Genomic DNA, 13,490 nt, shown 5'->3' on the forward strand with positions numbered 1-13,490 from the left:
CCAGCCCGTTTTTTGGTTGCGTTTCCACTTGGCGTAGTTCCGGCTAGCGGGTGCTTTTTCACAGTTTTCTGGCCCTCCAAAATCGAGGTTCTTTCCGGGCCAACAACCGGGCTGAGTATGCTAAACTAGAGAGAGAATCGCTGGCAACTCCAACAAGATGAACATATTTTACCGTGATTTAATTGTAATACACGTTTCAAAATGATGCCGAAGTAACAACATACAGATACCGGTTAGTAAAAACCATGAATTAATGCTTTGACAAGTCTGCAGACAGACGGCAGGCGAAACACCCTTTTACAATGCATGTTTTCTGAATGGAGATCGGCTAAGCTAACGTTATATATGCTCCGACCGTCCACACTCACAACAACGGCCTATACAGACATAAATAAACCAGCGACTGTACTCGCCATGACACAGGCAGTCTGTGGTTTGTACTTGTTTAACTTCTGTCTAGTTTCTGAACAGATATGAGGAGCTGTGAGCTCTGAGTGCTAAGAGCTAACGGCTGATGTTGGTTTTGTGTTTTGCATTGAAGATGACGTCACGGCTCCGCCTACACTGAGTTACTATAGTTACTGCTCCAGTTCCTAAACTGTAATGGAAACGCAGCATAAAGTGAGCCAGGCCTACCAAGGCCTAACTATACCGTACTAAGCCGTGCGAGGCCCTGCAGTGGAAATGCGCCATTATATGCACTGCTACACTTAAAAACATATTAAAAGTGAATAAATGGAAACAAAATTGCATTCTTAACTCAAAATAGTAGGTACAACGAATGTGACATTTTTAAACCTTGGAATAGGATTTAAAAATATTTTTTTTAAAAATTCTATATTGAACTATTGTAATAATAATAATAACAATAAATAATTAAAATCCAGTTTAAATTAATGTGTTTGTAAGACATTAAAACCATTTAAAATTGTAATTTAAAAAATAATTAAATGCAGAAAATGAAGCATTCTAGATCTTTTTTCATCAACAGTTTACGGTATCGTTTTTAATTATTTGGTCTTGAAGTCTGAACCTGTATAATTTCTGTGATCTAACTCAGGGTGACGGTGGTACGAAGGGAGATAAAGGACATTCAGGAGAGTCAGGTATGCCCGGAAACCCCGGATCCCCCGGCAGGAAGGGCCACACGGGGATGATGGGCATGTCGGGGCCCCCGGGAGAATTGGGCGCTCCTGGGTCACAGGGACCTTCAGGAAACCCAGGGATCCCCGGACAGAGGGTGAGTTTCCTGAACACAGGGGGGAAGAAGTACTTAAGTCCATTACAAGTAAAAGTCCTGGATACAAAAGTAGAAGTAGAAGCCAAAGGTACTTCAAATATCAAAGTAAAAGTATGCAAAATGGCTACTTTAACAGTATTATAGTATAGTATCATAAAATACCATAATTCTGTATTAAAAACTAGCAAATACCTGTCTTATAGATTTAAGGTAGTAGTTTGTCAATGTTGAGCTAATGTTTAGATACTGTACTCTTGTGAAATACTGGGTTTATTAAGTTAAGCAGGAAATATCACTCTTCTTCACACATGTTTACACACAGCCCAGGAAATATAGTGGAGTTTGAGCATATTGGAGAATACTAGTATAGAAATACTCAAGTAAAGTACGAGTATGTCAACGTATTTGAGTAAATGTACTTTAAGTCCTGAGACCTTTAATGTTGATGCTACAGTAATAAGCACAGTAAAAAGCCGATTTAAGATGTAGGTATTAATACATTTGTTAAATATTATTTTTTGTGTGTGTCAGGGAGAGTCGGTATCACTGGAGCAGATGAGACGCCTCATCCAGGAGGAGCTGTCCAAACAGTTAGATGGTGAGGACGAGATTTTTTATATGTGTCTCTTCTTTCTGTAAGATTTGTATATAAGATGACATAATACTTATACTGTCTGTTATGTGTGATTGCACCATGCTTGGAGTTTCGTTGTGCTCTGTGTAGTGACAATAAAGGAATCTAATCTAATAATCTTTTCTTTTGTGTCCAGCCAAAATGGCCTACCTAATGGCTCAGTTGCAGCCGGCCCATGTGAAGAGTACTGCCGGCCGCCCAGGACCCCCTGGTCCTTTAGGAAAGGAAGGATCTTCTGGACGCCCGGGACCCCCTGGAGAGTCTGGTATGCCCGGACAGAACGGAGGAGAAGGATCCAGGGGACCCTTGGGCCCTAGAGGTAGGACAAAGACTAAAACAGCACTTTATTTCATGCTCTGTGCTTATTAAAGGTCACCTATTATGCTAAATCCACTTTTGGCGACTTTATGATGTCATAACGATGTTTTGTCTTGTGTAACCATTAGCCAATCAGCAACCAAGGTAACCCCCCCCCTCCTTATCACCTGAATCTCCTCCTAGAGCACCATTGAGTTCTTTGTAACCAAATGTCTCTCAGAGGGGCGTGGGGAGGTGCTCCTTATTTTCATCTAAAGTAACAGACAGAGAATCAGCACTTTGGAAACAGGGCTGAAACAGAGGAGATTATGGGTAATGCTGCAATGATCTGTTTGGTGTTTCAGCCAATCAGAGACAGGCTCTGTATATATCTGAGACCTGTAATATATTGATGAAAAACAGTATGATAGGGGACCTTTAAATCCTGAACTCGATTACATGTATTTCTACCATCTATAAGATTCCTCGCAGTGTCTTATTCTGATTTGTATTCATAGGTTGTGACACACTGTTTCTGAACGTAGCCAAGTGTTAAAAATCTGTGTCTCTGGGAATACAGAAAGCTGTTTCACTGGCAATACTGATCGCAGTCATAACGGCTATTTTTAGCATGTCATGCACACACATGTAGCGCTGTGTGTGTGAATGCATATAAATAAGAGCAGTTTTGAAATGTCCAATCGTGTCAAAACAACGGGTTATGGGTTATTTAAGGTGAACTGACTATATCTAAATGCGATGTCCTGAAATCCTGTCATGACCGTGAGGTTGCCAGGCAACCAGCAGACTCTCAAGGAAGTGGTTGGCCAAGAAATATAATCTGTAACCCCCCGCCCCCCATCAAACCACATCTTGTTTTTCACACTGCGGTTTCAACAAACAAACCCGATCCGTGCTGCATCCATTCCATTAAACATGCATGAGTTGTTTTAACTCAGCTGATATCATCTGAGTTGTTTTTTACACACTTGACATTTTTTACTCCAGAGCTGCATACGATATTATAGCCTCCATTAGTTCACAGGCAGGGTAACACTATCATAGACACAGTGATTTAGTTTTGACATTAAAACCAGCGGAGTTTGCATTTTAAGTTGACTTTTGTCACCCTGAGATAGCTAAAATAAAGTTGTGCAGAGACAGCTTTAAAGGCTTGGTACACACACACACACACACACACACACACACACACACACACACACACACACACACGCACACACACACACACACACACACACACACACATACCATGTATACATCACTTCAGGGGACATTACATTGACTTACATGCATTTCCTGGAGACTTATCCTAACCTTAACCATAACCAACACATGCCTAACCCTAACCCTTACCCTTAACCTTAACCTTACCCTAATCCTAAACCTAACCAAGTATTCACCCTAAAATTAATGATTCCCCTTATGGGGACCTCCAATTTGTCCCCATAAGGGAGGCGAGTCCCCACACGTGACTATGTAAACAGATTTAGGTCCCCACAAGTATAGTAATGCTAGACCACACACACACACACACACACACACACACACACACACACACACACACAAAATAATGCTCAAGGTTGTAACAAGTGTTGATTAATAGATTTAACAGCTTTGAATGTGCAGAAATCACAAAACATATATTTTTTTCAAACTTCCAGGTGAGAAAGGAGGAAGAGGAGAAAAGGGCGAAGCTGGAGTCGGCGACAGAGGAGAACAAGGACCCGTCGGCCCCATAGGTAATGATTAATCTCTTTCTCTTTGTATACAATATTATTATGCGGTTGGTTTTACCCAATTTGGAGCCCCAGATTCAGATAAACTCAACTCTTGGATGTCCAGATCTTGGAACAATTCATAAACATGAAGATAAACAAGGGACCACCAGGGAAGGATTGATACTTTTAAGTGTGAAAAAAACTTTTATGGGATCAGAATTATCCTAATTTCTGTGTAACTGTTGCCCCTCTTTGGTATTTCCAGCTAGGTCTGGTTTATTTCATGGGATAAATAATCTCTATTAGTCTATGTTGATGCTTTTTAATACAAATCCTGCACCTTTATTACATTAAAAGCACAACAAAATTAAGTATTTTGAACGTGGATTAGATAATGGCGTTCCACCTGGCACCCTATGTGGCCCATTGAACTTTAAAGGTCCCCTATTGTGCAAAATCCACTTGTTCATGTCTCTTCTACATCAACATGTGTCCCCTCTTCTTCATGTCTCTTCTACATCAACATGTGTCCCCTCTTCTTCATGTCTCTTCTACATCAACATGTGTCCCCTCTTCTTCATGTCTCTTCTACATCAACATGTGTCCCCTCTTCTTCATGTCTCTTCTACATCAACATGTGTCCCCTCTTCTTCATGTCTCTTCTACATCAACATGTGTCCCCTCTTCTTCATGTCTCTTCTACATCAACATGTGTCCCCTCTTCCTCATGTCTCTTCTACATCAACATGTGTCCCCTCTTCTTCATGTCTCTCTACATCAACATGTGTCCCTTCTTCTTCATGTCTCTTCTACATCAACATGTGTCCCCTCTTCTCCATGTCTCTTCTACATCAACATGTGTCCCCTCTTCCTCATGTCTCTTCTTCATCAACATGTGTCCCCTCTTCCTCATGTCTCTTCCACATCAACATGTGTCCCCTCTTCTTCATGTCTCTTCTACATCAACATGTGTCCCCTCTTCTTCATGTCTCTTCTACATCAACATGTGTCCCCTCTTCTTCATGTCTCTTCTACATCAACATGTGTCCCCTCTTCTTCATGTCTCTTCTACATCAATATGTGTCCCCTCTTCTTCATGTCTCTTCTACATCAACATGTGTCCCCTCTTCTTCATGTCTCTTCTACATCAACATGTGTCCCCTCTTCTTCATGTCTCTTCTACATCAACATGTGTCCCCTCTTCTTCATGTCTCTTCTACATCAACATGTGGTCCCCCTCTTCTTCATGTCTTCTACATCAACATGTGTCCCCTCTTCTTCATGTCTCTTCTACATCAACATGTGTCCCCTCTTCTTCATGTCTCTTCTACATCAACATGTGTCCCCTCTTCTTCATGTCTCTTCTACATCAACAGTGTCCCCTCTTCTCCATGTCTCTTCTACATCAACATGTGTCCCCTCTTCTTCATGTCTCTTCTACATCAACATGTGTCCCCTCTTCTTCATGTCTCTTCTACATCAACATGTGTCCTCTCTTCTTCATGTCTCTTCTACATCAACATGTGTCCCCTCTTCTTCATGTCTCTTCTACATCAACATGTGTCCCCTCTTCTTCATGCCTCTTCTACATCAACATGTGTCCCCCTCTTCTTCATGTCTCTTCTACATCAAGATGTGTCCCCTCTTCCTCATGTCTCTTCTACATCAACATGTGTCCCCTCTTCTTCATGTCTCTTCTACATCAATATGTGTCCCCTCTTCTTCATGTCTCTTCTACATCAACATGTGTCCCCTCTTCTTCATGTCTCTTCTACATCAACATGTGTCCCCTCTTCCTCATGTCTCTTCTTCATCAACATGTGTGCCCTCTTCTTCATGTCTCTTCCACATCAACATGTGTCCCCTCTTCTTCATGTCTCTTCTACATCAACATGTGTCCCCTCTTCTTCATGTCTCTTCTACATCAACATGTGTCCCCTCTTCTTCATGCCTCTTCTACATCAACATGTGTCCCCTCTTCTTCATGTCTCTTCTACATCAAGATGTGTCCCCTCTTCCTCATGTCTCTTCTACATCAACATGTGTCCCCTCTTCTTCATGTCTCTTCTACATCAATATGTGTCCCCTCTTCTTCATGTCTCTTCTACATCAACATGTGTCCCCTCTTCTTCATGTCTCTTCTACATCAACATGTGTCCCCTCTTCTTCATGTCTCTTCTACATCAACATGTGTCCCCTCTTCTTCATGTCTCTTCTACATCAACATGTGTCCCCTCTTCTTCATGTCTCTTCTACATCAACATGTGTCCCCTCTTCTTCATGTCTCTTCTACATCAACATGTGTCCCCTCTTCTCCATGTCTCTTCTACATCAACATGTGTCCCCTCTGTGGAAAGAGACTCTGAAAGTTTCAGGAACAAAGATTCTCTCTCTTTTTGATCCATTTCTATAAAAACCTGTCTGAAAATGAGCTGATCAGATTTTGGCCACTTTATGATGTCATAACGTTTCTTTGTCTTGTGTAACCATTAGCCAATCAGCAACCAAGGTAACCCCCCCCCCACCTTATCACCTGAATCTCCTCCTAGAGCACCATTGTGTTATTTTTAACCAAATGTCTCTCAGAGGGGCGTGGGGAGGGGCTCCTTATTTTCATCTAAAGTAACAGACAGAGAATCAGCACTTTGGAAACAACAGCCAGAGACAGGTTCTGTATATATCTGAGACCTATAACTTATTGATGAAAAACAGTATAATAGGGACCTTTAAGTCACAATTGTTCTTCTTCCTGCTTTAGGTCCAGCCGGTCTGCCTGGTTACGGTAAAGATGGAAGCCCAGGACAGGCAGGGACCCAGGGAGAGCCAGGGAACCCCGGACCTCATGGTCAAACTGGTCCTTCAGGTCCTACTGGCCAATGTGACCCGACCCAGTGTGCCTACTACGCCAGCCTGGCACAAAGACCCCACACCAAAAATGTCAAGGGGACTTAAGTAAGAAGAGTCACAAAGAGCGGCTGTATTTATGAACTTGGTCAGAATCAAGAACTTTTTCAAGATAACCTCAGTACGGAGGGCTGAAGCAATATGTGCTGCCGGTCAGATTCTTAGTTTTGTGTTTTTGGTAAGGGGGATTAAGCATCAAGAGACTTTTTCACATTTCATATGGGGGTAAAGAGGGCAGCTAAGCAGGTTTTTCACTACCATGCTTCATGTAGGGAGATACCAATGATGAAACTCCCTCCTCTAAAACCCCATATCAGGAGGTAAGATTCGGGAGTGTGATATTGTAGCGTTACATCAGTAATCATGTTAAAAAAAGTTCAGCTTTTCTTCGATTTCTCGCAGGATAATGTCTGCACCATGGGTTTTCCTTTCTCTGCCTTACACCACTTTGCATCAGTTACCATTCACATCCACTGTCCTACATTTAAGCAATAGTTGTCAGGTACTGCTCACTAAATTGATCTCTTGCTGTGAGTCTATTGGTAATTACTCAGCCAGGGGAAATATCTGCTCTATTGTCGTTGATGACGAAGGGGGAGGACAGACTCACTCAAATTTAAAATAGTGATTTTGTGTAGGAGTGTTAACGAGTTAGTGTCAAGAGTGATGGATGACCACTTTTATTCACTTCTTGCTTCCAAGCATCTAGCAGTGTTCTTATTTGGCCTCGTTTTTTATCCAAAAACATGTGGAAAATGTAATTACTTTTAGAAAAACAACCACTCCCTTTTTAAAAGTTGAATGTAGATGCAATGTGATCTTTTAGACAGTAGCAGAGCAAGCATCAGCATATTGCTTCTGTCACAACTCAAACATTAAATCCTTGGAAACGTTTTTTGGAGAGATTTGCAGGTTCCATAATTCAATTGATTTGCCTTAAGAAAATGCAGCACACACACAACCCACACCAGGGCCGGACTGGGACAATAAGTCAGGCCGGGAGTTATACACCCAGCCAGGCCACTACCAGTTTTATTTGTCAATTTTTACAGCGTTGCTGCCCATAGTGATAGCCCTCTAAATCTACTACCCAAAAATAAACATATGGACATGGGTTACTATTTAAAAAAAATTGCAAATCTATTTAGGAACCTATGTGAACATATTTTAAGTGGGGGTGGACTTCAAATCCTATAGGGGGGTCCGGGGGCATTCTCCCCCGGTAAGATTTGTTTTATTAAATGTTGGACTTAAATGCATCAATCTGGTGCACTTTGAGGGGGAAATAAAGAAACAACACCCATATGAAACATAACTGTATACATTTAAATAATCATAAAATCATAAAAACATGGCCATAACCAATATGAAAAAACATTGAAACTTGTTTATTTATTTGTTTTTGGTTCATTTATAGTTGTGAGTGTGTCTGTGCTCCTGAACCAGCCTCTCCTGTCTCCCCCCTTTCCCCCTGCTCCTCTTTGAGGCAGCAGCAAAGACTAGTTTTAGCTCTCAACAAGTTTTAATAGTTTATCTTGCCTTTTTTCACCTAGTTAATGTTTTTATTATTATTATTCATGCATATTTTACTAATCACTCCCCCCTCAAATGGAAATATGTGTTTACATAAATGGTGACCAAACCGTTTGAGACCCACAGAGATAACTTGGACTAAGTTAACTATCTAAACACTCAGAGAGTCCTTTACCTCACCTGAGCTGTAGTTATAAGTCTCTCAGTCTGACTGGAGAGGACTCTCCTCCACCTTGTTCTTGAAAAAGCTCCTTATATCCGTTAGCGCAGCTAGCTAGCACCAGATGCTAACAACAACAATACACGTAACCGGTGCGTGCTAGTGATGGGAATTCCGGCTCTTCTTGGTGAGCCGGATCATTTGGCTCGGCTCACCAATAAGAGCCGGCTCTTTCGGCTCCCAAACGGCTCTTCAGTTTACCACTTATTATACCTTTTAATTAAATCAAATGTAGCCCTGTTTTGACTAATGATTTATATGTGTACACACATATCACTTAAATTATTCAATACATCCTTTGTATTGAAGTATTCAAAAGTAAAAATGACATGTTTAATATAAATGATTTGCTGTGGCCAATTGTTTTCATTGCATTTACAGACCCGTGTAACTCTCCGATACCACCCAATGAATGCATTGACTTGCTTGTAGAACCACGCTACACAAAACAGATAGCAACACCTATAAAAACTATTTTAAAAAAGGGGGCTACTCTATCGACCTATATAAAGTATATAAATATAGTTGTTTTTTTCAAAATACCAAAAAGATCCTGCATTTTAGCCATGCCTCATTTCGCTCTATTTGCTCTTTCCAGCGCTGTTTTTGCAGGGGGCTGATTCTGTGAGCTGCAGCTGACCACGCCCCCCTGCAGGAGAGGGGAGCGTGCTTTGAGATCAGCTGCTAGGCTGCAGCGGGGAGAAGAGGGGGACAAAAAGAGATCTCCGTCCTCCGTGTTTTATTCTTATAGAAGTAACGGGGCAGAAACCCTCCTTTTTACGCAGCGGTCCAGACATAGACATCAAACGGCGACATATTCAGTTGCCAGTTCCTTTGGCATTAGGGCAGGGATATCTAGATACTTTTCAAGGTCTGACATCATGAATTGTGCTACTTTTAAAGCAAGCAACGATGTTTTCAAATATGTAATCAAAAAGCTCCTCAAAAACACTATTGAAGCAGTTCCTGCCGTTGCTACGTTAGTTCAAACAGTAACAACGGACTACTTTTCTTAGCGGATGCATGTCAATTTAAATCAATACATAAAACTATTTTTTAAATCAATAAAATCATTTTCTAAATCCATAAAAGCATTTAAATTAATATTGGGAGTCATGTCGTTACTTTGTTGAGAATGTGGCCATGTAATAAGCGGGATGATGTGCACATTGCATAATGTGCCTTCATGCCGATCTAGATCCCTCCGCAAAAACAAAACAAAAAACGGCTCGTTCGCGGGCGAGAGCCGGCTCCCGTCGTTCACTTAAAAGTTTGCGACCGACACATCACTAGTGCGTGCGCTTTGTCTCACTCGCTCGCGCCACACATACACTAACACACACCCTCCCGAGCTTGAATGACACACAGAGACCAATCGAGGGCATTAGTACGATCTGTATGAAAGTGGCCAAGTCGGCAGGCCACATCATACAGCCAGTCACACTCTGTGAGGCAGAGTCAGACGAGTCAGACCCACATTTGCGCAGCGTTGCGTTCACAATACATACATAAAAAAAAAATCCTCAGGCCAGCAGGCCACTTAGCAGGCAGGCCATCGGGAAACCTCCCGGTCCTCCCGATGGCCAGTCCGGGCCTGACCCACACTATGAATCATATTGTGAGATGTTTGTATTACTTAAAGGTATATTTGAAGTGAAAGTCATTTGAATGTGCTTGAATTATGTGCGAGATGGTTATAAAATGATATTTTTGCATTATTCAGCTCACCCGCATAGTTACGTTTAGAAAGAAAGACAAAAGTTGACACAGAAAAACATGTCTTTGTTAGATTTGTACTCCTATGTTTAATGAAGTGGCTCTGGTCTTTCTCTTTCTGTGGGTGCATAGACCGGAGCAGTAAACAGCTTTTGAGGAGGAGGTATAATTGAAGCCTTTGTTCACCTTTCTTGAAAAGCTGCTTGTTTCTCAGCGCTTGCTCTAAATGTGTCACTTCCTTTTGGTCCGGTGAGGCTTATTAAGTGCCTGAGCTGCTTTTTTGTTTTTTGTCCCTGGAACCTAAAATTGGAGAGTTGCATCCCTGAATCTTGATGACCGCCAGACTCTTTGTGCTAACCATTTGAAAGATGTTTGGCCTTTTTGTCCCTCGTGGACCAATTACACTTCTCCCCAAGTCTCACTTGTGTTGCTCATGTAAAACGATGTAATAGCCTCTATCCTATTCTATTATAAGGAACTACAACCATGATAGCAAAAGTGATACGAGGGATTCATCTCCAAGAAGATAATATAGACATGTTATAACAGTATTACTAACAGGTCAAAGTTTATCTTTCGCATACTCATTTTTACTTGCACAAGTTACCAAATGTAAGGTCACCAATAAAAAAGTGAAGTTAAAACAACTTAGTTTTGAAGATGTTGGTAAAGTGTTTTTGCTGCTCTGGAGCAATTTATTGAGTTAAAGCTAGGCTATGTTGAGGAAGAAATATCTTACAAAAAAAGTTGAAATCAGGAGCAATAAAATGAAACCTTACAAAAGTTGGTACACTCAAGTGTTTTGTAAGGACAAGCCTCCCTTGGTGCGGTACACCATCAGCTAATAGTGGTTAATAGAGTGCCACAGTGAAGCGTCCTAAAACCCGGAAGTAAGTTAGCATTTGACCACTTCCGGTTCCTTTTCTCCATAGGATTTCGGAATATATCTGGAAATAAGGTCTGTGGTTGAGACACATTCAAGAGACGGATCACGTTTTGTTCTACGACATTAAATCCATCAGCAGTGACCCCACTGGTGATTTCTGAAGAGTTGACGTGTCTGAAAAACGATGGTTGTTACCAAGTGGCTGAATAGGACTACAGAAGTTGTCGAGGTCGTTGTACGTCATTACGCCGAACAGTAAACACTCCTCTAAGTTTGTTTGCCCTGTTCTGCTTGAAAGCAAGTAGCTGCCTCCTGCAAACTGTTCAAACAAACGCTTCAACTTGTACGGTTTAGAATCTGTAGTTTGAATATGGATCTTAAGTCGGCGTGACGTTGAAGCAACGACCCTGCTGTAGTTCGTTTATAGCATAACGTTAGCATTTTGCTTCTGGCGATTAGATATATGATTAGAAAAGGATAAAAGTACTGTAGACATGTGGAGATTATCCGGCTGAACAAAACGTGATCCGTCTCTTAAATATGTCTCAACCACAGACCTTATTTCCAGCTATTTTCCAAAATCCTATGGAGAAATTGCATTGGTTTTTGACGAAGGAACCGGAAGGAGTTTACTTCCGGGTTTTAGGACGCGTCACTGTGGCACTAAAAGCTAATGTTAGCTAATAGTGGCTAAAACAAGCTTATCTTAGCTAGCATTAGCTTTTAAAGGCTAGCTCATGGTGGCTAATCAAAACTAGTGTTAGCTCATGGTGGCTAAAACAAGCTTATCTTAGCTCATGTAAAGGCTAGTTGTAGCTCCTGGTGGCTAATAAAACCTAATGTTAGCTCAGTATGGCTAATAAAAGCTATTATTAGCTCATGGTGGCTTGTAGATGCCAATGTAAGCAAAACGTTGAATTTAACATTTATAATTATCAGGTTTATCCCCAGGTGGATGTTTTTTTTAACATTTGAGCAGCTCTGCCTCTTAGAAATGTCCTTTTTATCGTCAAATGTTTGTAGCTACAGCTAAATAAATGTGTTTCATGGAAGTGTTAATGAGCTGCTTTAAATGCAATGTACACATTTACAGTCACTTCAGAATCAGTGTGCGTTCTTAAATGTGTGATTTAGAATAAGTTACCTGCTCTGTCAATGGTATCATATCATGTAATAGTAGCTTCTTTGTCAATAGTTTCTTATTGAACAATTTAAACCGTATCAGTATTGCCCTTTTTTTTGGTTGTGTAAATGCTTGTAACAGCTACCAATAGACTGTTATTGGGAGGGATGGACACACGTACAGCTTCAAATGTTGTAATACATATAAGCCAAACATCTTTAAATGTTCTAGCTAATTTAAAGTTTTTTTTAAGTTATACCGCTAAATTATTCATGATTTGAACCATTAAAATGTGTTTTAACACATTAGCCAAACTGTATTAACCTGTTTTTTCAAACCCTGTTGTCCTTATGATTAGTGCTAAAATATGTTATCATATTGTAAGTATTTGAAAGACACATGTACTGTACTGTATAATAAAGACTGGAAAGGATTCATTTTATAATACAAACTTTGCTTGGTTTGTTTGACAGCTTGTCTCAACGTTGTTTGAAAGCCTCTGCTCTGTTCTGTCCATTTTCATTAATCAATCACCTGTCTTCTGGTAAATCAAATTTCACGAACCTTGTGAACCCTTTTTACCGATGCACACAACTTCAAATCCCCTGGCGCGGAGCCACGATGGAACCTATTCAATCAAAGTGATGTCCTTGGGACGCCGGCGATGTTAACTCTGTCCCGCAGCTTGCTAAAGGTCATGTTTGATCTGTGTGTGTGTGTGTGTGTGTGTGTGGTGTGTGTTGTGTGTGTGTGTGTGTGTGTGTGTGTGTGTGTGTGTGTGTGTGTGTGTGTGTGTGTGTGTGTGTGTGTGTTGGTGTGTGTGTGTGTGTGTGTGTGTGTGTGTGTGTGTGTGTTGCAGACAAGGTAGGGATGATGTTGTCTGTCCTTTGTCACCAGGCAACAGTGAAATGCCCCTCATGAATCCAGATTATATCCATAACAACCCAGGCACCTTGTTTCCAATACAACCAGGAAGTTCATCGATTATCCACTCTTTGGTGACACTAAAAGTGAATAGGGTGAATATTTTTAACTAAATGATATCACTGTGAAACTTCCTCAATTTAGACAATTGTTTTCTGTATTACACATTTTCTGAAATGTATTGTTTAAATATGCAAATAAGGAGATATCTTAATCTCATTTGCATCGGGACAAAAATCAGGTAATTGGATTCCTATTTTTGACATTTATGTTC

At 40.9% G+C, this 13,490-nt stretch overlaps 1 protein-coding gene across 1 annotated transcript in view; it reads left to right on the forward strand.

Moving 5' to 3' along the window:
* Positions 1–7,884, forward strand: part of LOC117552808 (collagen alpha-1(XXII) chain-like) — a 102,764-nt gene extending 94,880 nt beyond the window's left edge. The window contains 5 exon segments of the mRNA XM_034226453.1: positions 1,061–1,240; positions 1,772–1,838; positions 2,011–2,193; positions 3,854–3,931; positions 6,669–7,884. Coding sequence (XP_034082344.1) covers positions 1,061–1,240; positions 1,772–1,838; positions 2,011–2,193; positions 3,854–3,931; positions 6,669–6,862 — 702 coding nt within the window. The 3' untranslated portion in view covers positions 6,863–7,884.
* Positions 7,885–13,490: the final 5,606 nt, after the last annotated feature.

This window comes from Gymnodraco acuticeps, unplaced genomic scaffold (assembly GCF_902827175.1).
Source record: "Gymnodraco acuticeps unplaced genomic scaffold, fGymAcu1.1, whole genome shotgun sequence".
NCBI classification, from domain to species: Eukaryota; Metazoa; Chordata; class Actinopteri; order Perciformes; family Bathydraconidae; genus Gymnodraco; species Gymnodraco acuticeps.